This window comes from Lissotriton vulgaris, unplaced genomic scaffold, assembly GCF_964263255.1.
Source record: "Lissotriton vulgaris unplaced genomic scaffold, aLisVul1.2 SCAFFOLD_1791, whole genome shotgun sequence".
In the NCBI taxonomy this organism is placed as follows: domain Eukaryota; kingdom Metazoa; phylum Chordata; class Amphibia; order Caudata; family Salamandridae; genus Lissotriton; species Lissotriton vulgaris.
In genome coordinates this window covers 102,704-127,026 of record NW_028249959.1, presented here as the reverse complement: position 1 = coordinate 127,026, position 24,323 = coordinate 102,704, and the positions used below count along the sequence as shown (strand labels likewise).

Genomic DNA, 24,323 nt, shown 5'->3' with positions numbered 1-24,323 from the left:
TTTAGCGGCACAAATATGGAAGTTTAGCTGCAACTTTGCGGCTTTTTATTTGGCCATTTTTCCTACAACAAACACAGATATCTTAGCTTTTTTAGTTATTTAACAACATGAAGCTATGTATATTTGGTTTAATTACATGTAGACACTGTGTTTCCCTCAAAAAGCATGTACAGATATTCGAGTGTATATGGATATGGTTTGGGAATTCTCAACGTGTCAAATCCTGGTGCTGGTCGTAGGGAAATGAAGTCGTGAAGTATTCCAGGGGCGTGACGTCGTTGGACAGTCCGCACCATTGGTCTCTTGAAGTGCGTGCTCTGATTGTTGTCGAACCAGACCTGGAGTAGGTGATGGCGTGATCGAGCGAGATGTCAAATGCAGAGTTCACCCGAGTCCACCGTGATGCACACCCTTTTGCTCACAGCCCTACTTATGCCTCGTCGTGATGCACGGTGCACTTTCGGTTCTCTGCAGCTATATGTGTACTGTGAATGCACCATCTCCTAACCCCTAAACCCCAACATGCAGAACTCCCTATGCATTCCCAAGTCCAATGGCAGATCCAGAAGTCTCTTCTAAGTAGCTGCCCGCCCCTACCCATCCCCACACCTGTGCAACGCAAACAACCTGCTCGCTTTCAAGAAACTGCTGGAAACATATCTCTTCAAGAACATGTTCCACACTTTCTTGCATCCTTCTCTTTTCTCTCTGCCCCTAGAAGCAATACAGGCATCCAGTGCACACTATTTAAATATATGTAAATAAAATAAGTATTCAGTGACAGTGCAGCTTGCATTGTGGGCACCCCACCTGCAAAATCGTATGCAGTGATGTGGCCAGGAGTATAGGGTGGTACTTGGGCACGCACAGCCATCTTCCCTAAAGGGCTGTAGTGACTGTGCGAGGTTGGACCTGAAGAAGAAAGGCTGCAGTGCACATTAGATAAAAACAAACACTCCTGAGGGCATTGTGGTGTCATATTTACCAAAGCCTCCATCAATCTGGGCGTGTACCTGGCTAGGTAATAAAGGACCTCCTCTGGCAATTGAGTGGCATTAATTTTCTACCACAGATCTACCCGGTCCAAGGCGCCCAAGGGGCCATTTCCCCTAATAAGTGTGACAATTCAGACTATTTTAGGTCACACAAAGCTATAATAGTGGCATGAGCGGTTGGGATTATTAATTTTCAATCTATATTGTGTAAATAATGACTGCTGTTGTGCTAATCTCAAAATTAAAAACAGCCCCACCATTCGAAACTAGGGGTGGTACACTTTTGCAGACACTTGGTAACATATAAGACTTGGTAAGACATATAAGACTTTAATGCCCCTCAATCACTGTGACTGTGTTTTTAAATATTGCGTAAATATTGGGTAATTGGGACTTTTGCGGCTGTTTTACTGTACTCTTGATTTACTAGACCCTTCTAATTATGTTTACTACAGAACTTCACCTAATGCCACTTATTTTGTTCTTGTTTACGGTCTTTCAGGTCCTCTCCTGACTTGCAATGATTGCAGAGCGAAATTGTTTCACAACATTGGTAATTTGTCTGATGTCGCTTGCAATCAGAGCCCCCAGGATATAGTGGCATGGATTAGCTTTTGTAAAAGTACAGCTATTTCTACAAAAGTGCCGATTTCGCGGGCACTTTTGCAAAAATCGCGGGAATTTTTACAAAAGTGCCGATTTCGCGGCAAATTATTATTTGTGTCTAGTGGAGAAGTGCCACTTTTAGAAGTTGCCATTTCTGTGTGCTGTGAGATGTGAATTGCCTGTCTGGCTTGTGAGTGACAGGGGCTGGCTGGTGTGGTTGGCTCCAGGAGCCAGGATGAGTCTGCCCGGTGGTGAATAGGGAGATCTGCATGTAGATGGGAGGGAGGAGTTGCACCTGGGACCTGAATAGAGCTGTGCCTTCCCTCTACAATGTTGGCTCCGCCCCCTGTGGTGTGTCTGATGTCCCTGGCCTGTCTTGTGAATAGAGAGGGGAGCTGAGCAAAACAAAGTGCTCCAGAACCAGTTGTGTCTGGTTATCCCCTTGCCTGCACCTTTGAGAACAAACGATTTAGCTGTATAAAAGGAGGGGCTGTGACCCCATGAAGATGTTCTTGTTTTGAAGGACTGGGTTCTGTAGGACCCAGCGGTGCCAGGGCACAACACCTGAAACCTTCGTGGGTAACCTGCTCCGGCGTACGAATGACAGAGACACGGGACACTTCCTTCGGCGTCAAAGATTCAAGGTTTATTTGCTGCAGGGAACACAGATATCACAGGAAGTACATCGAGTGTAGTTCGGGGAGACTGCTTCAAATTGGTTCTGTGGATCGCTCCTTTTATACAGTTTTTACCCATAAGACAACATGGCACACAAAAGTTTACAACCCGGTTCCCACCATCATCCCCCAGAGGGGTCGCTTTGGTCACTTTGAAACACACAAGGTCCGGATCATAAGTGCGGAAACATTTGGCGGTTCCCAACTGTAAAAACCCATCTTCCCAACATTAGTACATTCCAATCGGTAATAAACAGATCGAAGTAGGAACAAGAACAGGTGTAGAGGAAGACGGAGACAGTGGGGAGATCGGAAAGGGTGTAAAAGGGGAGGTATCGGGGAAACACGAGATACAGGCATCAAAGGGACGTGCCTAATGAGATGCACGGCTGAGACAATAAGTCCATGCAGCAAGATGAGCCTCGGGCGGCACCATCTGCTTTACAGTAGCATCCCCCTCATCATAAAGACACTTACAAAGGATATGTGTCGTCCGCAAATATCTTGGGAGTCCCAGGGTCGCGAAGCGGACATCGTCCGTCCGCTGGCTACTTTGAGGGCAAGAGACAAAATGGATGCCGTATCTAAGATGGAACCCGTGGGTACAGATGAAAAACCCACATAACAAACGAACGGTTTAAGTTAGCACAGCGAAACTGCGCACACTTACTAAACTCGTCATTTGCGGTTCATAGATACCAGACTCGACCATATTCGTGCGAGTCGAAAACACCACTTACAATTGTCACGGAACCTCAGACGCTCCTTTTGCCCTCATGTAGGCAAGCACTAGTCGGAATCATATTCGATATTCATCAGACCATCGAGATGTTGCTGTAGCATAGCTCTGTCCAACCGAGTCCCCTTGGTAATAGGTGGCTGTCTCATACACGTTGTAGCACAGAGGCCACATAAGGCAGGACCGCACTGCACACAAAGGCAACACGTGAACAGGAACACCACAACGACCCCGATGATCATCAGAATCTTCCAACCCCAAGTCGACATCAGGCCCCAAAACCATCCAAGTAGCGTCCAATCCCCTACTTCCACGTGTATGGATTCGGAGATTTTATGCAACCTCGAGATGGCTTGATAGACAGTCGGAGCATTATCTGGAATGAAAATGCAGCAGCTCGAATGGATCACCTTACATACCTCACCTCGATCTGCTAAGATGACATCTAAAACCATACGGTTTTGTAACGTCATAAGTCTATCCGCCTGAAGTTCTGTGGTGATATTACCAAGGGCACTGGCAGTAATATTAGCTGTCGATTCTACCACTCGAGTCAACTGTCTCAGGTTCCTACTATTAACCATAGGTCCCCAAAACGGGAGGAAACCCTTGAAAAAGTCTCCTGCCTCTTGACCGGCATTGTCCTCTTCGCTAATTACGCCTCTCACAACTCTAGTCTTGTGATAATCGGCATCTACAGTGAACGTCGGAGGCAACAGATTTGCAATGAAGCATGAGCCCATGAAGTCAGCGGGCAACCATGCATATGCACGATCATAGCAGATAAAGTATGTACCCTTGGCAGCCAGAAACACAGGGGACGAGAACATTGGCAGAATGTAATTTTCAGTGCAAGCACTTGCTCCAAGTCGGGCTTGCGATCTTCGACCACGACCCATGAGACAAAAATTACCAGTGTGGGGTACGACCCATATTGGAGGCGAGCTTTTAAGCTGCTTTTCGCTAGTGAACGCACTATATTCACCTCTACTTAGGACCCTATAGGCTTGTACCTCTTCTTCGGGAATAAGCGAGGGATCATAGATATCGCTATCTAAATCCTCTATTGCTATTGACAAAGGTTTTTGATACGAAGTAGGACCAGAGTAGGGGGAACGTGGTTCTCGAATGGGGTGGAAACCCAGTGCGCTTCGAAACATTGTCTGAAATGCTCGAGCAGACCCTTGGGAACTATACGGTAACACCAGATATGGAATTCCCTTATCCGTAGTATGTGGCATCAACCCACACACCCAACAATTAGTAGTGTTAACCACTAACTGATGTTGATGAAGGAGCTGAATAAAGGAATTGTTGCGGAATTCTACACGTCTAGCCTGTTCGTGTTCGGGTAACATATGAAAAGAATGAGGAGAAACAGTGGAGGTAAGTTTAGGGTCAGGGGTAGGAGTAGGTGTAGCAGAAAGTAAAAAGTAAGACATCATGTAATACACCCCACCCGCCAAAAGTGCAGAAGCAGTCAAAAACAATACAAACAGTTGGAATATAAAACATTTGGTACAACTGAGTTGCTGCAGCTTGAATCTATGAGCTTGGGCTCCTTCCAAATCGTTCAGCTTCGAGAATGCCATTCCCTATGACCGTCCGCAACGTTTCTTGACGCACTTCGTTCTGTGTAGCAATAGTCAATCCCTAGGAGTTCCCAGGAACCGACGGCCTTTAACCTAGCGTCAAGACCTACTATCCAGAAGGAAGTACGCGCGCGGCCCTACGGCCTTTAATGCACAATATATATATATATATATACAAAAACAAAGTCTCTCAGCTGTGGAAGCAAAAAGTATAAGGAATGAAGCTTAATATATATATATACAGGAATAATTACAGTAATACGAATGTTCAAAACTGATCACGGAAAACGGGATAATGCAGTTGTCAATATAACAAAGCAGGATCTTTTATTAGTCTTTAGTGCGGGATCGTAGAAAGTATCGCGTTTTCCCAGGACGTGTCTGCTCGTCGAACAAAGGATCCGTTGAAGAGGCAGCGTCCTGCTGATCAGTCGAGTGTTCTGGTCTTGAGTCTTTCGATGATAATTGTTCAACAGTGTCTTTCTGCTGCGCTGAGGTTTCTCCAACAGGCTGCGCGTCGCTAAAAGGCACAAACGCTGGCAATGCTTCGGTTTCAGTTGATGCAATGCCTTTCCTCACCCACGGGTCTGCCGGCAAAGGGATAGGGACTCGCTTGGTATGGGTGGCATGCACCCAATTCTTGCGTCCCTCGAGACGAACGGCAGTCCTCGTGGCCAGGAGCACCTGGTAGGGTCCAGTAAACCTCGGGTCCAGGTTATTCTTGCGTGAAAAATTTCTTGTCACCACCCAATCTCCGGGCTGGAGCTGGTGGCCTGGACCCTCCGTCTGCGTCGGCAATGCGTCGTAAACCTGTTGGTGAATTAACCTTAGTTTAGCAGTCAAGTCATGTAGGTAATCGATCAACATTGGGTACTCAAGATCAGAGAACATTCCTGGCCTAGGAACCCCCCACACATTCGCCGGACGGCCGAACACTATTTCATAGGGACTAAGCCCTACTCGGGAGTGTACAGTCGCCCTAGTTGACAGTAATGCTAAAGGTAAAGCGTCAGGCCACGAAAGACCAGTCGTAGCCTGAATCTTCGCTAGTTTTAGTTTAAGGGTGCCGTTGTACCCTTCAACCAAACCAGCTGACTGGGGATGATTGGCGCTATGGAATTTCTGATTAATTCCAAGGCCCTTACACACACTCTTCATCACACTACCCACAAACTCACTTCCGTTATCTGACCACACGACTCTAGGCATTCCGTACCGAGGAAAATATTCCTTCAGTAGGATTTTTGCAGTAGACAAAGCAGTATTGTCCTTGAGAGGATAGGCCTCGATCCATCGGGAAAATGCGCAAACCACAACTAAAACGTATTTCAGGTTATTGCATCGCTCCATATGGATGAAGTCCAATTGAATCACCTCAAAGGGACATGAAGGGGGAGCAAAACTGCCAGGAGGAGTTGGGGTTCCTTTGCCAGGATTGTACATCATACACACCATACAATTCTTCACCAGACGTTCAGCACATTTCGTGATACCATCATTCTTCCACACAGGAGACAACAACTTACAAATACCTTTCGCGCTAATATGTGCTAACCCATGCGCCATTGTCACAACGGCCAGCACATACGCATCGGGCAACAACCATCTTTTCTGATCTGACAAATCAATCCAACAACCACTCGCATCCAACTTTCCCGTGCTTTCTTTCCACTTCATCTTTTCAGTCTCGGTGGCCTCATTCTGAATTTCTTTCACACTTTCGATAGTGTCCTCACACATGCTCGATTCTGTAGGCCACCTAACCGAACTCGTCACATACATCCGAGTGCTAAGGTTCCGGGCAGTCTCCTTAGCAATCTCGTCTGCAAACGCATTACCACGACCAACATCATCCGTCACCTTACGATGCGCACTACATTTAACAATCGCTACTTGCTTAGGCAACGTCAGTGCATCCAAAAGATCGTTCACAAGTTGGCCATGCTGAATCTTCGTACCGTGCGACGTCAAGAAACCTCTCTCTCTCCACAATCGTCCAAAACTATGTGCGACACCAAATGCATATTGGCTGTCGGTAAACACATTTACACGTTTCCCTTTGGCTAACACGCACGCTCTAGTGAGAGCGATTAATTCTGCAGCTTGGGCAGAATTCTGATTCAACCTTGCAGTCTCAACAACAGTATTCAACGTTACAACAGCATAGGCGGTAGTCACATCGCCATTCGGCAACTTAAAACATGACCCATCCACATATAGTGTACCATCCGGATCTTCCAATGGGGTGTTTTTAAGGTCCACTCGACCTTTTGTTTCTTCCTCTGTCCTCAAGTAGCAGTCATGCTCTGCTACTTCATCTGACTCTGTGCTAATTGGTAACAAAGTTGCCGGGTTCAGACCATTACAACGTTTTATCTGAACATGACTTGCCAGCAACGTCAACTCGTACCCAGACAACCTCGCACTCGTCAAGTGCTGAGTTTTCGTACGATTCAAAAGAGTATCGACTGCATGCGGAACCATCACCGTAAGCATATTATCCATGACCAGTCCTGCTGATTGTCGGATGGAGACCGCAGCAGCCGCTGTTGCTCTCAAGCAACTCGGCAATGCTCTAGCTACTGGGTCCAAGGTCGAGGAAAAATATGCACATGGACGCTGTTTACCACCAAAAGGTTGCGTTAAGACACTCAAAGCACAACCTTCCCTCTCGTGAACATATAATGTAAACGGCTTACTGTAGTCGGGAGTACCCAACACAGGAGCCGAACACAATGAATCACGCAGTTCAGAAAAACTTTTCTGACATTCTTCCGTCCATGGTAAAGGAGTTGAAACATCCTTGCACGTAAGAGCCACCAATGGTTTCGCTAGCAATGAAAAATTAGGTATCCATTGTCTGCAGTACGACGTGATACCTAGAAAGGCACGCACATCTCTTTGGGTTTTTGGCACAGCCATTCGCGCAATCGCTGCAATTCTCTCTGGGGTCAACCTCCTTCCCTCCTTTGACAATAAGTGACCTAGATAGGTTACTTCTTGACAACAATATTGGAGTTTAGTAGGTGACACCTTGTGATTCAACTCACAGAGATGTTGCAGCAACGACACCGTAGCAATTTTGCAAATGTCCTGAGTATCAGCAGCCACCAATAAGCCGTCGACGTATTGGATTAAGGCCGCACCGACCGGCAACCTAAACTCATCCAGTTGACCCATCAAGGCTTGACTGTAAATCGATGGACTCTCACAGTAGCCCTGAGGAGCGCGTTTGAACCGGAAGCTGCGTCCACCGAGAGAGAAACCGAAAAGGTCCCTGCTCTCCTCGGCAATCGGGATGCTAAAGAACGCATTCTTTAAGTCAATCACCGAAAACCACGATGCAGAAGCTGGAATCAGAGTCAGTAATGCCGTGATGTCAGGCACAACAGGGAATTGAGGAACCACTATTTTATTCACCTCCCGTAAATCGATAACAAAACGATAAACAGGCGGTTTGGAAGTCTCCGTACGTTTAAGAATGGGCAGCACAGGGCTGTTGCACACGTTTCCCCGAGTCTCTTCGATAACATCTTTCTCGATCAAATCATAAATGATCGCTAACAACGCTCGTTCACCATCAAGAGAGATACGATACTGGGGAATACGCGGCAATCGCACATTAGACTTCAACTGAACAACATAAGGGGAGATATCAAGTAGGCCCACATCATTCGGACCCGTTGCCCACAAAGACGCAGGAAGAGAACTCAATTCCGGTGGAAGCTTATCAAGAGACAAATACATAGGAGAGACAACCCTTTCTCCTAACGTAAGCTTTACACCCGCAGGAGAACAATACAGAGTTGCAGACAAACGTTTAAGCAAATCCAGGCCCAAAAGGTTTTCACCACAGCCAGTAGTCAAAATCAACGGAGCTTGAAGCTCACGTGGCCCAATTGTAAGGGGCAAAGGGCACGAAACTGGATTGCTAACGGGGGCGCCAGAGAATCCAACGGAAACATTTGTTAAGCCAGACAAAGGTGCGCCAGGGAGTTTCGAATACTTGATGGAACTTTTCGCTGCACCAGTGTCCAACAGAAAAGGCTCAACGACGCCCGATGTAGCAACTGCGACGTAAGGCCTTCTCTGATCAACCGGGACTGATACCACTCCCTCTCCTTGTCTTTGGTTGTCCTAGTAATTACTGTCGTCAGTTCCCTGATCGACGTAATAATCGTCTACATTGTACTGCGCAGATCGTCCTTGCGATGATCCACGTTGATCGAAACAATTATTAGAATTAGAGGAGTTATCGGAACGATCATTCTGAGCACCACGACCTCTACCACGTGATGCCTGCTGCGAACCACCACGACCGCCTCTAGATGAGTTACCACTATTACGTTCATTCAAAACAGGGCAATTGAATTTAATGTGTCCCTCCTGTCTGCAATAAGCACATTGATTGTACCCTAACGATGATCTTTGGGAGGAGGAATCATTACGTGGCTGTGATCGATTCGATTGCGACTGCGACCTATTCTGTTGGGATGCATTCTGATTTGAACGCGGAGGATATGCTTGTTGAAGCAACACTTTAGTTTTGAGTTCTTTCGTCTTTTTATCAGCACGGTCGTTCTCCTCTTTCTCTCTATTCTCATAATATTGTGCTGTAGCCAATATCTGAGCTGAGGTAGAAACGGCCCATGCACTTTCCGAATTCTTTAATTTATTGCTCAAATCGGGCAATAAGTTTGAAACAAATTTATCCACAAACAATCGCTGACCACCCTCGGTACCCATATCCTGTCCACTATGGTCAATGAATGCTTCCTCGAACCTCGTAAAGAAGTCGGAAACACTCTCGTCCTTCTTTTGCTTACAAGCTGACAATTTGTCCCAATTTACCCTCATGGCTGGCATAAGAGTTTTCATTAACGTTATTATTCGCTGTGGAAGAGCAGTAATCATCTGCTCAGGTTTAGCCCCACCAGTTTGTAACCCATCCGCCGCCACAATGGCAGCCCAATCACCACCTAATTCATTCGGATGATTTTCCTGCTGAATCTTAGCCCAAACAGGTTGCGGTACGACATTGCCGAACAACATATCAATATCGGCAAGATTCATTATCGTAGCGTCTACAAGCTGCGATAATTCTTTGTAATACCCTGTAGGATTTTTGCGAGGGTCAGGCAAAGATTGCTTCACCTGTAGTACTTCCGAGCGTTTCCATGGGAGATGTATCCATACTCTCTGGAAATGCGCCAACGTCGCTGGATTAGCATTAGGGTCAGCTGGCATCCACACCGGTGGCACTTCACGCATGGGAAACTGACCAGATTCATCTGGCAGTCTTTCAATATCCTCGATAAACAATGCATGAGGGATCGGAGCGGGGCGAAAAGATAGCAACCGCTCAACAGCACGTCGAACATTAGTATCCACTATCAGTCCATTTGAGAACTGAAGCTGAAGATCAGACAAAGCGGCCAGCACCTCGTCAGGCGCATCAGCCGATATCTGATCGCGAAGGAACTTACACATTTCATCAAACACGTATCTTTGGGTTGGTATATTGAATTGACAAAACGTTTCGAGTACAACACGGGGCGGATTTCTAAGAGGGTTTACCATCCAACCCATCGCCATATTATATAGCGCAACACGTTCTCTGTTTCCAGGAAGCTGACTACGTCTCTGAGGACCATCGGAGCTAGCGGACCCATGAACAGGTCCGAGCGAATGAAAGAAGCTAGCCGCAAGAGGAGTAGTACGAGAACGAGTCGAGGGAGAAGTATAGGACACAGGACTAACAAGTGGAGGGGTAGAAACAGTAACGACAGCAGGAGTTAACAGAACAGGAGCAGCAGCGGGAGCAGGAGTATGTGGAAGCGGAGGAGCAGTAGGGATAGAAACAGGCAAAGGAGCAGGAACAGTCGGAAGAGCGGGTGCAGGCTGAGGAACAGGCGGGGGAAGAATAGGCGGAAGAATAGGCACGGCGGGAACCACAGGAGCTGCGGTACCCTGTACGTACGGAGGTGGCGACTTCATGAGATAAGACATTAAAGGATCCTCAACTGGCTCTTCCTTCTTTTCCGACTCCGTAGGCAAAGCGGGATAACATTTATCAACGGTCATACGCTGTAGTCTATCAAACACTTCCTTATCCTTAACCTCCTTATCACGCTGAAATTGCTCTGCTTTCTTCACTATAGTAGCAACATTATCTCGCTGACTACGTTTAGTCTGTCTGATTTCTTTCTGTCGGGCTTCTTTGCGCCACAACCGAAAGGCGTCAAACATGGCCGGCCTTGATTTTCTTTCGAACAATTTAATTTCTAAATTATCTAAGATCGGGGCCTCGAAGCTACCATGAGGTGGCCAACGAAGGTCACCGTCCTTCTTCGTGTATTTAATCCAATAATCATTAAAAGTAATCGGACCTAGTCCATGTTTGCTATACAGTTCATACGTGGGAGTTCCAACCGGAGGTATCGGACACGAGTCCTCCAGTCGGGAATCCGTACCACAAGGCCTGAAACAACTAAACAAAGTACTGCGACCAGGCATCTTGCACACTAGCCGAGTTTCACAAACTTCAAGGGTTACGGGATTTACCACGTCCCAGCAAAGAACAAAACCCTCGGTTTTTGGCGGCTGCAGTCGTCAAATAACACAACAAAGTACGCTAACAAAGTGTCATCGATAAAAACACTCTCACAGCGTCAACAACAAAAACACTCGCTAGAGTATCAACAACTAAGGACTCTGGGAGCGACCCACAAATACTTAACTCAAAGATCAATGGCGTCACCAGGAAGGCCCGTCAATCGTCTCGCTCTACCAAGGTCTACGCCAGGCGCCAAAACAGGTCTACAGTCAGGGCAGCAGTCCGTCGCAGCCGTCAGGAGGCGGGAATCTTCGCGGGAAAAGTCTTCGGGCCACTTATTTCGACAACAGGATCGATGAAGCGGGGTGCACCTTCCCTCGGAGATTTCACACGAAGTTCCTCACGATCGTCGGGCTTGGACCGGTACCACTGATGCAGCCCCACGTTGGGCGCCAACTGAAGGACTGGGTTCTGTAGGACCCAGCGGTGCCAGGGCACAACACCTGAAACCTTCGTGGGTAACCTGCTCCGGCGTACGAATGACAGAGACACGGGACACTTCCTTCGGCGTCAAAGATTCAAGGTTTATTTGCTGCAGGGAACACAGATATCACAGGAAGTACATCGAGTGTAGTTCGGGGAGACTGCTTCAAATTGGTTCTGTGGATCGCTCCTTTTATACAGTTTTTACCCATAAGACAACATGGCACACAAAAGTTTACAACCCGGTTCCCACCATCATCCCCCAGAGGGGTCGCTTTGGTCACTTTGAAACACACAAGGTCCGGATCATAAGTGCGGAAACATTTGGCGGTTCCCAACTGTAAAAACCCATCTTCCCAACATTAGTACATTCCAATCGGTAATAAACAGATCGAAGTAGGAACAAGAACAGGTGTAGAGGAAGACGGAGACAGTGGGGAGATCGGAAAGGGTGTAAAAGGGGAGGTATCGGGGAAACACGAGATACAGGCATCAAAGGGACGTGCCTAATGAGATGCACGGCTGAGACAATAAGTCCATGCAGCAAGATGAGCCTCGGGCGGCACCATCTGCTTTACAGTAGCATCCCCCTCATCATAAAGACACTTACAAAGGATATGTGTCGTCCGCAAATATCTTGGGAGTCCCAGGGTCGCGAAGCGGACATCGTCCGTCCGCTGGCTACTTTGAGGGCAAGAGACAAAATGGATGCCGTATCTAAGATGGAACCCGTGGGTACAGATGAAAAACCCACATAACAAACGAACGGTTTAAGTTAGCACAGCGAAACTGCGCACACTTACTAAACTCGTCATTTGCGGTTCATAGATACCAGACTCGACCATATTCGTGCGAGTCGAAAACACCACTTACAATTGTCACGGAACCTCAGTTTGTGGACTTGAATCTACCAGGGGGGTGCTGATGCTGGGGCCCAGGGGAAGGCTTATCTCACTGGGCTCTGCCCTGACCCTGGTTGCCTGGGGGACTCCTTGGGACCCTTCTTCCTGTCCCAGCTATGCACTAGGACTATTTTTAAGCTATTGTTCCCTTTGGGGCTGGGTGTCTGTACGTTTAGCGCCTGGGCGCTTTATCTCAACTATGCCCGCTTATTTTAATAATCCATTGCAGGTGCCCACCCTGCATTGTGTCCGCTTGTGTAATAATTAATTATCCCCAGTGCGCAGGTGTGCACCCTGTGTCTTTGTTTCTACTTTATAATTAATGCGGGTGCCCACACCGCTTATTTGAGTCTAACGTAGGTGCCCACTCCGCTTCTACAGTTATATTCAACCCATGGGAGCCTACCCCTCATTGTCCGATAATACTTTAGTGACCGTTGCGGGAGCCCAGCCCGCGCTTTCAGCCTTTTTCGCTCCGGGCTGCTCCAGTGCAACCCCGAAGACAGGCGCCATCCCTAGGACATGGGCGGGGCCTGGTGAACTCCGTTTCCGCTTCACCCTGCCTGGGGAAGCAGTCTCGCACCTGGCTGGTCTCCCATGTAGAGGGGGAGACCGGAGAGGCTCCCCGTCGCGCTGAGAGGAGATCCGAGTCCCTTGGCCCCAGAGCCTGCCTTCTGCCACTGAGAAGACAGCACTGGTGGAGAGAGAGCACCGCGTGGAAGGCGCTGCTCCAGAGCTGGTGAGTGCAGCTCGATGGAGTTTGGGGGGGGAGGAGGCAGAGTCAGAGCAGCCCGTCTCGCAGTGGCTGCTCCAACGTTGTTAATCCACCTCCTGGGAGCCCCCGTGGGCCCCCGTGCTCAGGGGCAAGTTCTGCTTTGGCCCTGATTTGTTTAAACTCCCCGTGAGGGGCTTGGGGCCCCTTTTTCTCCACAGAGCCCCGTGGAGCTTCCATGCTTTTGGCCACATTACTCGTAGAGCCTAGATGGCTCCAATGCTTCCTATTTTTTCTTGGTGCCTAGATCGCTCCAAAACTTCCTATTATTTCTCAGAGCCCGCATGGCTCCAACTCGGGGCATGTTTGATTCCAGAGCCTCCGTGGCTCCAACAAGCCCCCAGTTGTTTTCAGAGCCAGATGGCTCCCAGGGGGACATTATTTTTTTACTGAGCCCCGTGTGACTCCAACGCTTTGCACATTTTGTCCTAAGGGCTACTGTGAGCCCATGCAGCATTTTCTAACTTCCCAGCTGCCCAGCAAGTAGTGGGCAGCTGCACCCTTTAGGTCTTTTTGCATTTTAGGGGACATGTGTTAAGTCAAGGAGTGAGACGCACTCCTTTGCCCTACCTTGGCCTGCATAGCTGCGCAGCACTTAGTGCCAGCTGCTACATTTAGGCCCTTCATTGAGGACTCCCAGCTGCCCAGCAAGTAGTGGGAAGCTGTAACGTTCAGGTTTGCGCCAAGTGCACCCCTTTGACCGTCACTGCATTGGCAGCCTGCCCTGACTTTGGACAGAGGGCATTTGAGCCCCTTAGAGATGGCCAGTTGGCCCTCGCGACTGCTAGATTTATAGGGCCAGGCCCTAGTGTAATTTATTTAGGTGCTAGGAAATGCAATGTTTATGTAGTATGGTTTATGCACCTTGATTTATGCTTATAGATGTGCTTTTATGCTTATTAAGGTTTTACCTACTGTCTTATGTTTTATTTGGTTCTCTATTGTGGTCTAGGTTTGATTTATTCCCTACCACAGGTTATGTTATTAAGTTTAGTTTCTAATGCAAGTTATGTTTGGGAGATTATGGTCTACCAGATTTTAGCTTTTGGGGTTGGCGCAGAAGAGAGTTCTCGCCTTATGTGATACTGTGCCTATTATGATTCATGTTACAGTTTGACACTGAGTATAGTGTCTGCCAGTGATTACTGGCTGTGTTCTAAGTTCATGATATATTTTTGCTTTTAGTATTTTTACCAAGTGCTGAATCTGACAGTGGCCCAAGTTGCCCTGTCATGTGTAAATAATCCCTTGTAAATATTACCTGTTCCAGTTGGCAAAATGTATATGGTGTGATTACTATCTAATGTGTTTTATTACAATACAAAGGCTGTTTTTATATATAATCTTGTGTGGAGTTCCTTTTGTGGTGTGCCTAGTGTGTTGTTACTGTGTGAGTTGTGCAAATGCTTTACACATCGCCACCGAGATAAGCCTAACTGCTCGTGCCAAGCTACCAAGGAGGTGAGCAGGAGTTATCTTTGACGTGTAACTCCCTTTCCCTGACTAGAGTGGTGGTCTCTGCCTGGCTTTGGCGGAAGCCTTAGCCAACTAGAGATCCCCATTTCTAACAGGACCTTAGAGTTAGTCCAGCCCCTAAACTTAGTATAAGTATAGGAACCCAGTCCCTAGGACTTTAGATTACCCTGGACGAAATTCTGAAGAAGAAATCTTGGACCTTCGACATTACATATCGACTGGAAGACGGAAGAAATCTCCTTTGGGTTCAAGGAGTGACCCGCCTGTTCAAACAGGCACAAAAGAAACATCTTGCTGGTCTGCATTTTCGAGGCTCCTGCCGGACCCTGAAGAATCTGTGACACTGGACACGGACCTCCAGACATCTCCGAGGCTGACACGAGTCCCCAGCGAAGCTGAGACCTGTAGCCATCACGAGAGACGTGGAACCGGAATGCCTGGACATCCAACACATTTGCTAGCGCATTGACTTCCCTAGCTTTTCCGAAGTTGTGCATTGGGCTACTTATAGTATAAGCCCTTTGCATATTTTGCAGCGAACATCACGAGCATACACTCCACGAGTGTTCCGTGGGCTCGCTTCTAACATTTCTGCTCGAGGCGCCTTCACGATCACTGGTCCGTTGACTGGTGGGTCCCCACAAAGGTAGCTCTTCTACTTCTTGGGCTTTCCTGGTTGCTCCAGACGTGCCCTGACTCCCTTCCAAAGGGTGAGTCCCTCGGACTTTGCTGATCTGCACCGAAGCAAATCTTTGCTTCTTGCGTGCGTTGCTGTTGCCAAGGCTTGTTGTGTCCAATCCAGATACCGATGCTGCAGCACAAGACATCCTTTGTGGGACAGCTCGAATTCAGCTTCTGGTTGTTGTCACGCCTCCTGGTCCTCGTGGCTGAAGAGTCAAGCTTCACCTACTTCACTTGAAAGCACCCAACATCGGTTGGCATCTTCTTGTCTCCATCCTGGTCACTGGCTAGTCACCCTCTGCTTTCAGGTTCTTCAGATCTCCGATCCACCTGTATATCCATCCAGACACTTTTCTCCTGGTCGCCTGTAGCACTTCTTTGCAGCTCTCCATAGGAAACAACTACCAAACCCGACACGAAAAGACACCTTTGCACCTGGCTTGCCTGGATGAGGTAACACAAGTACTTCAGTGCTCCCCTGGGTCTTGACTCTCGAAGTGTCGAGTACTGAAGGGGTTCCCTCGTAGTCCACTCCTAAGTGTCCCTAATCTTTAACTTTGTAACTTTAACTTTCGCCATGGAAGGCAATGGTGATTTGCGGCTGTGTTTAGACACTGCATGCGTCCACGGTGGGTCTCCTGTGTCCCTACCATGGGTGGTTCCTGGTTGCCCCAGGGTTCTACAGACCCTAGGCCTTGTCTCTATGTTCACAGCGGTACTTATACCCCTTCCTTATTATACGGTTTGTGAGGCCCCTAGGGCAAAACGTATGCTGTGCTATTTACTGTGTGCTATTTAAGTTCTTGTATTGTACTTTTGCCTCTAGCGTCATCCAGAGACTAGAGGGGTTGTGTTTAGAATAAAAACATATATATTTGATATATACATGGTGTGGTGATCTTTCATTTGGTCATTCAAGAGATTATAGACTGGTAAAACAAGCAGCTTTACATTCCTTCAAGATTTAACCTGAAGGATGCTCTCCACAGCTACCACTAGGATAGCTTTCTATATAAGTTGTCTTTAACCCTACCATCAACCAAGGTCGTTTGGACTGGTGCAAGGTGCCCACTAGAATAATGGACATCATGTGCCAGGCCAACTTCTCACATTGGTGTGCAGCCTGTGGGATTCCAGCTTGCATTGTTTTACCAGATAATCTTGAGGATATCATTTGAAAAACCACTAAAGGTACCAGTAGGTACATATTATCCAAGCTTATAATACAGTAAGTTCTACTGAACTTAGAGTTGTGTGTGGTAAGGGCCTAGCACACCCTCACCACAACTCAAGAGAGGTTTCGTAGGAAACCAACTAGAGTAGGTAGTGCATACACCACACCTCACTATTCAGCTATTGAGAGGGAGGCCTTTGCTGTGGTTTGGGCTCTGAAGAAGCTGAGGCCATACTTGTTTTGTACTCACTTCACTGTTCAGACCATAAGCTGCTCTTATGGCTATAACAGATGAAGGGTGAAAACCCCAAACTTCTCAGGTGGTCCATTTCCCTACAGCGGATGGACTATACAGTGGAACATAGACCTGGGAGTAACCATGCCAAGGCAGATGGACTCTCCAGATATTTAAACTTAGAACATGAATACTCAACTGGTCAAGGTTAGTTTAATGTCCCTGCGTTTGGGCGGGGGGCGTAGGAGAGTAGGATATGCTTACTATGGTTACCCCCACTTTTTGCTGTGTTTCACTGGTTGATTGACTAAGGTCTGGCTGTGGCCCTGCTAATCAGGACCCCAGCCTAGCTGTTCTCCCTGTAAATTGATATCCTGTACATTAGGTACACACCAGATTGGTTACTGGGTTACCCCTGTGAGTACCCAGTATATGGTACATTAGGTACCAAGGGCATAGGTACCCCAGAGGCCTACCAGGGGCTGAAGCATGTATTAGGCCACCTCTGGGAAGCCTTCCAAAATTGCACCACAGGTCTGCACTTGCAGCCTGGGTATGGTGGTGTAAGCACCCCTTACTGAGATATAGTATACCTATATCTACCTTTTAAAACAGACATATATAAACCTATAAGTCACTCCTATGGCAGGCCTTGACAATCCTGCAGGCAGAGTGCTTTATTTTGTGTGAGAGGGTGCCCTAGCATGAGCTGAGCCCCTCTGCAGCTTTCAGAATACCTTCCTTATAGCTGGTCTGAAATATGGCCCAACTCTTAAGTGCATTATAATCCTCTCGGCTCATGCTAACTTTGGTTTGGCTTTATCAAAACATGTTGTGTTTGGTGTCAAACACTTTGGATTACTAGCGCCCCACCAGTTCTGGTGGTGGGGGTAGCATTCCACCCTTCTAGAGGGAGAAGGCATGTACACACTTACTTTCCCGGTAAAAGTTTAAAAGAACCCCAGCATCACAAAATGGATGCTACTTCCACAGACACTAGTCTGACCTCCTGCTGCTGGATGAAACTCCGGCAGGGGAGGCCTGGACAATAGGTTTCTCTTCCAGGGAGGTGCCAGCACCTCCCCAGACAGGCTTTAGTGTATTGTGGCAGGGTGGGTTGCATTCAGTGAATGCTTTTCAGACACTGGCTGGGGCACACAAGGTGTCCCATGTATTTCCCAGTTCAAACGGATACTGGGGCATTCAGCCCCAGCTTTGGCGCGAAACTGGACAAAGGGCAAGGGGTGTAAACCCCCCCTTCCCAGGTCCTCCCATAGGTGGGACCCTAGAGTTAGTCCAACCCCTAAACTTAGTATAAGTATAGGAACCCAGTCCCTAGGACTTTAGATTACCCTGGACAAAACTCTGAAGAAGAAATCTTGGACCTTCGACATTCCATATTGACTGGAAGACGGTGAAAATATCCCTTGGGGTCAAGGAGTGACTCCCTTGTTCAAACAGGCACCAAATAAGCATCTTGCCGGTCTGCATTTTCGAGGCTCTTGCCAGACCCTGAAGAATTTGCGACACAGGACATGGACGTTCAGACATCTCCAAGGCTGACACGAGTTCCCAGCGAAGCTGAGACCTGTAGCCATCACGAGAGACATGGTACCGGACCTCCTGGACATCTAGCACATTTGCTTGTTCATCAACTTTCTGAGCTTTTCCAAAGTTGTGCATTGGGATACTTGTAGACCAATCCCTGAGCATCTTTTGCATTGAAGATCATGAGCCTACACTCCACAAGTGTTCCGTGGGCCCACTTCTAACATTTCTGCTTGAGGTACCTTTGCGATCCAAGGTCCGTCGACTGGTGGGTCCCCATGAAGGTAACTCTTCTATTTCTTGGGCTTTCCTGCTTGCTCCAAATATTCCCTGACTCCCCTGCAAAGAGTGAGTCCCTCAGACCTTGCTGGTCTGCACCGAAGCCAATCTTTGTATCTTGCGTGGGTTGCTGTTGCCAGAGCTTGTTGTGTCCAATCTGGATACCGACGCTGCAGCACTCAATATGCTTTGTGGTACAGTTCAATTCCAGCTCCTGGTTGTCATGGAGGCCTCCTGGTCTTCGTGGTTGAAGAGTCAAGCTTCACCTACTTCACTTGAAAGCACCCAACATCGGCTGGCTTCTTCTTGTCACCATCCTGGTCACTGGCTACTGACCCAGACTCTTTCCTCTCTCTTTCAGGTTCTTCAGACCTCCGATCCACCCTTGGATACATCCGGACACTTTTCTCCTGGTCGCCTGCAGCACTTCTTTGCAGCTCTCCATAGGAAACAACGACGAAAACCGGTTTCCCTGGGTGAGGTAACACGAATACTTTGGTGCTCCCGTGGTTCTTGACTCTCGAAGTCCAGTACTGAAGAGGTTCCCTTGTAGTCCACTCCTAAGTATCCCTAATCTTTAACTTTGTAACTTTAACTTTCGCCAAAGAAGACAATGGTGATTTGCGGCTGTGTTTAGACACTGCACGCGTCCCCTGTGGGTCTCCTGCGTCCCTACCTTGGGTGGTTCCTGGTTGCCCCAGCGGTTCTAAAGGTCCTAGGTCTTGTCTCTATGTTCACAGCGGTACCTGTACCACTTTCTTAGTATATGGTTTGTGAGGCCCCTAGGGCAAAACGTATACTGTGCTATTTACTGTGTGCTATTTAAGTTCTTGTATTGTATTTTTGCCCCTAACCTCACCCAGAGGCTAGAGGGGTTGTGTTTATAATAAATACATATATATTTGATATATACCTGGTGTGGTGCTCTTTCATTTGGTCATTCAAGAGATTATAGACTGGTAAAACAATCTGCTTTAAGACTTAGCCTGAAGGCTGTTCTCCACAGCTACCACTAGGATAGCTTTCCACATAGGTTGTCTTTAAACCTACAAGGTACTTTGGACTGGTACAAGGTTCCCACTAGAATAGTGAAGTTCATATGCCAGGCCAACTTCTCACACATGGGACAATGGTTCAGCCCACGTCTGCCACTGGCTAAATTCACTATGAGGGGTGGTATTCTGTCTTTGCACAATGAGCTCAACTACATACCAAGCATATCCCTTAAGTGCCTAAAACTACTGTGGTAATACTTACTTTTTTGAGCACATGGATGACGGAGAGCAGTTTCCCCATCTATAAAAGTGTGTAAAATCCATGATAAAGCAAAAAAAGCATTGACAAAGCCAATAGGGTGGCTCCCATTGCCAGAGCTATAGGCTTTGAAAATGCTTGTTTTTATCCATATGAGGCAGTGGTGGTTAGCAGGGAATAGGGGTTGAGGGGTGGCCCAAAATGTTTTTTAAAAACACTTACCATTTGCCGGCCACAGTCTCTCCGCTGCTTCGTCCCTTCCCATGCCACCTTCTCCTCAGCTTCAGTGGAACCAGTAAGAACACAGGTTCCCTCCTCTTAGCCAATCACAACACTGCAATGCAGTGCTGTGATTGATCTGAGCACCATGGTTCAGTGCTCAGATGGTGACAGGGAGCCTGTGCATGTTCCTCACCAGGCTGTGTAATGCAGCCTGGTGGGTAACATGCAAAATGAGCATCACTGTTTGGCTGGCCCAAGAGAACAGGCCAAACAATCATGCACACTTAGGGAGCGCAAACAATTGATGGCAGTAGGAAGTAATGCCAATAAAATCACGCACATCTTTCTGAGTTTGAGGAATAGACATTTTAACAATGGTACTGATGCGCTCAGGGGTCAATCGCCTACCCTCCTTCGACAGTAGGTGACCTAAATAGATGACCTAGTGTCAACAATACTGAAATTTGAAAAGGGACACTTGATGTCCGTTGTGTGCAAAATGCAACAACAATTTAACCGTACTATCCTTGCAACCTTGTTCAGTGTCGGAAGCTATAAGAATATCGTTTACATATTGGAGTAATACGTTACCTGCAGGAAGCGCAAGGGAGTCCAATTGGGCTTTTAAAGATTGACTATAGCTACTAGGGCTCTCAGGACAGCCCTGAGGAGCTCGACAGAATCTAAAGCTTCTGCCAGCTAGTGTAAAACTGAACAATTACCCGCTGTCTGGATCGATCGGAATACTGAAGAATGCATTTTTAAGTCAATGACAGAAAAGAATTTAGCTGTAGAAGGAATCATCGTAAAAAGAGCAGTATTGTCAGTCACCACTGGGAACTAGGGAACCACTATTTTGTTAATTTTGCACAAATCAATCACAAAGCGATAGACGTCGGAAGAGGTACCCGGAGGTGCTCTTTTAAGATTGGGAAGAATAGGGCTATTGCAAACATTATCATTCGTCTCCTCAACCACATCATTTTTAAACAAATCCTGTATAATCTGCAATAGAGCTCGCACTCCTGCCTGCTGTATTTTATACTGAGGGATGCGGCGCAAACTGGCATTGTCTTTAACTCGAATAGAAACAGGTGGTACTTTTAACAATCCCACATCTGTGTCACCTGTCACCCACACAGTGGGGGGCATGTCCTTAAATTCAGCTGGAAGGGGTGCATCCTTAAACAAACACTGTCTAGCACATACTACGTTTAGGCCTATAGTCATGAAAACACCTTCTGGAGAGCAATAAATTGTAGCATGCAACTTCTTCAACAAATCCAAACCCATAAAATTTTCTCCACATTTACACATCAACAAAAATGGTGAATCTACAGTAAAAAGACCTATAGTCAATGCGAGGTGTTTAGAAATGGGGCTTACAACCGACCAAAATGTTATTATGGCCAGACCGAGCTGCCCCAGGGACCAAAGAACGAGAAATAGAGCTATTTGTTGCACCTGTATCCAGCAAAAACTCCTTAGTTGAGCTATGCAAATCCGCAGTAATGTAAGGACCACGCTGATCTACAAGTATCTGAACTGTCCCTGGCAGTCCTAGCTGTGAGACATTCCTGTCACCTCATCCATGTCATAGTCATCATGATAATACTGTCCGCCCCGAGCGTCATCTAAATAGTTACTATCCGGGCCATCCTGTGAGGCCGTGGCATGCTGAGCTCTGTCCTGTCTGCCAGCTTCCCGCCCTGTCCATGATAACCTTGTCCTCTAGGGGCCACGACTTTCTGCAACAACACTGGACACTCTCTACACCAATGTCCCTCCCCCTTGAAAAACGCACAGTATTCCAGATAGTACGCTAAAGCTGCTGGTCTGAACCACCACGTCCTCAACCGTGCCCCAGAGAAACCTGCTGTAACAACAACTTTGTCTTCGAATCCTTATGATTTTTTCTCCGTCTTCTCCTTGTCCTCATTGTCCCTATGGACCAATCGCTTCTTTCAGACGCCTGCAACCGAGTCATGATCTCCGGGAGTAAATTTGATACAAACCTATTAACAAACAATCGGACAACTCCGTCAACTGTAATCCAGAAATACACCTTCAAACCGAGTGAAAAACTCTGACACACTCTCATCCTTCTTCTGTTGACAAGCCGACAATTTGTCCCAATCAACCTTTCTTGGTGGAATAAGAGTATGCTTTTACGTGATAATACAGACTGGCAAAGAGAGTAAGTCTGCCCTAGGCTTATCGCCAGGCTTCCTATCCTGATCCCATGCCTTTATTTGGTCCCAGGTACCCCCTAATTCTGCAACATGGTCTTGTGGTTGCACCTGTCTCAAAATATCAACCGGAACTAGCAGACCAAAAAACATTTCAATATCAGCAAGTGTCATTACTCTTGAAGAGGCTGCCTCTGTCAGCTCCTTATAATAAGCAGTAAGATTTTTCATAGGATCAGGTGACAGAGTCTTAAGAGACAGAACTTCACTTCTGTTCCATGGAGTATAAACCCACTGTTTTTGGAAATGGGCCTCTACCCATGGTCTAGTAACAACATCATGCTGATCCCGCAGCTCTGGTATTTCAGGGTGATATATGGGGTGGACCTCCGTCATCGGAAACTGAGATACTGTCCTTGGGCTCTTCTCAAGCAACCTACTCCAATAACGAACTAACATTGCAACATTACCAAAAACTTGACCGGGCGCCATATCAGCAAAGTACACATGATCCTTAATTTCATTGATAATCCTTGGTGCTGCATTCTTGAATCACTGCTCACAAAGTCCGATCAAAGTAGCAGACATGTGCTTAAGGGCACGCTGCTGTACAAAAGGCTCATAGTCCTTCATCACACTCCACACATCTTCCACACTGTAAACAGGGTTACAAGCCCACTGGGCAGCCTGATTGGCTACTACCTCTGTCTCTTCATTCCCCACATCAGATCGTATCAGTGTCCATCCCAGACGCTCCCTGACTGTTGCCCAAACTCTGTCTACTAGTCCGCACAACAGTGTCCCGATACTCAGTGACGTCGGGGGACAAAAGAACCAGGTGGGAGTAGCAACAGAAGTAACGGTCACCAACGTTGCAACTGGCGGCGTTGTCGGGCGTAAGAGCTGGGAGAGGAATGCTGAAACAATAGGCGTAGATTAAACTAAACAAATGCCAATACTGTTCTTTTAATTATAGCCTAATTAGTGAAACCATATTGAAAAGACCAAACAACATGTGCTATAGACTTCTAGTTCTGTCATGAATAAATCTTTTTCTTTTTAATTAGCTTTTTGTCAAGAAGAAAACATTTTCAAATTTACAGAACATTTACATTTTTCACATCATGATTGTAACACAAATAACTCAGTAAAACATTTACATTTACATATTTCCCCCATTCAATGTCTCATTCAACCTTTACACACATTCAAACATACATCCACTACATTCACAGCTGTCACTTTTCTATTTACAATTCAATCTTTTTGATTTGGAAAAATGCCATAGAAACCTAAATCATCTTTTATTCTATTTAAACACAATTCAAAGCTTTGTTGGACTTTCTTATGGCTAGAAAAGACTGGTCTATGTGTTTTGAACGCTTAGTAGCTGTAGAGTTCTCTTCAGGACCACATAGCTTTCTGAACAAGCTTTCTGATCAAACCGACAATGGGAAATAAATCTAGTGATCCCACGTCTCAATAAGCTTTCTGATCAAACCGACAATGGGAAATAAATCTAGTGATCCCACGTCTCACTGTAACTCCTCGCCTTCGCCTTCAGACTTCTTTTCATCCGATACGTTTTATGCAAACCCTATTCTTTTGTTCGATCTCGTTATGGCGGTTGGGCAATCAGGGGGAACCTGTGGGCTCGTAACTTAGCTACGGTTGCTGTGTTCAGCGCACTCCATTGTCGCAATCGCTCATGGGCTCAAGAAGTCTGAAGGCGAGGAGTTAGAGTGAGACGTGGGATCACTAGATTGATTTCCCATCGTCGGTTTGATCAGAAAGCTAAGATGCCTCTGGCCATGTGTAGGAAGGTGCCTACCTGACTATGGTTACCCCAGATTTTTTGCCTTGTGTTTAGCTGGTTTTCGACTTAGTTGGCCTGGTTCCCTGCTAATCAGGGCCCCAGGCTATCTGCTCTCTCTGTAAAATGG

The 24,323-nt window shown here is 47.0% G+C and overlaps 1 protein-coding gene across 1 annotated transcript in view; it reads left to right on the top strand.

Annotated features, from left to right (window-relative positions):
• Positions 1–23,531, top strand: part of LOC147663449 (uncharacterized) — a 39,529-nt gene extending 15,998 nt beyond the window's left edge. Inside the window, exon 10 of the mRNA XM_086950444.1 lies at positions 23,448–23,531. Within this exon, the coding sequence (XP_086806570.1) occupies positions 23,448–23,531 (84 nt within the window). The remainder of the gene's footprint in view (positions 1–23,447) is intronic.
• The last annotated feature ends 792 nt before the right edge of the window (positions 23,532–24,323 follow it).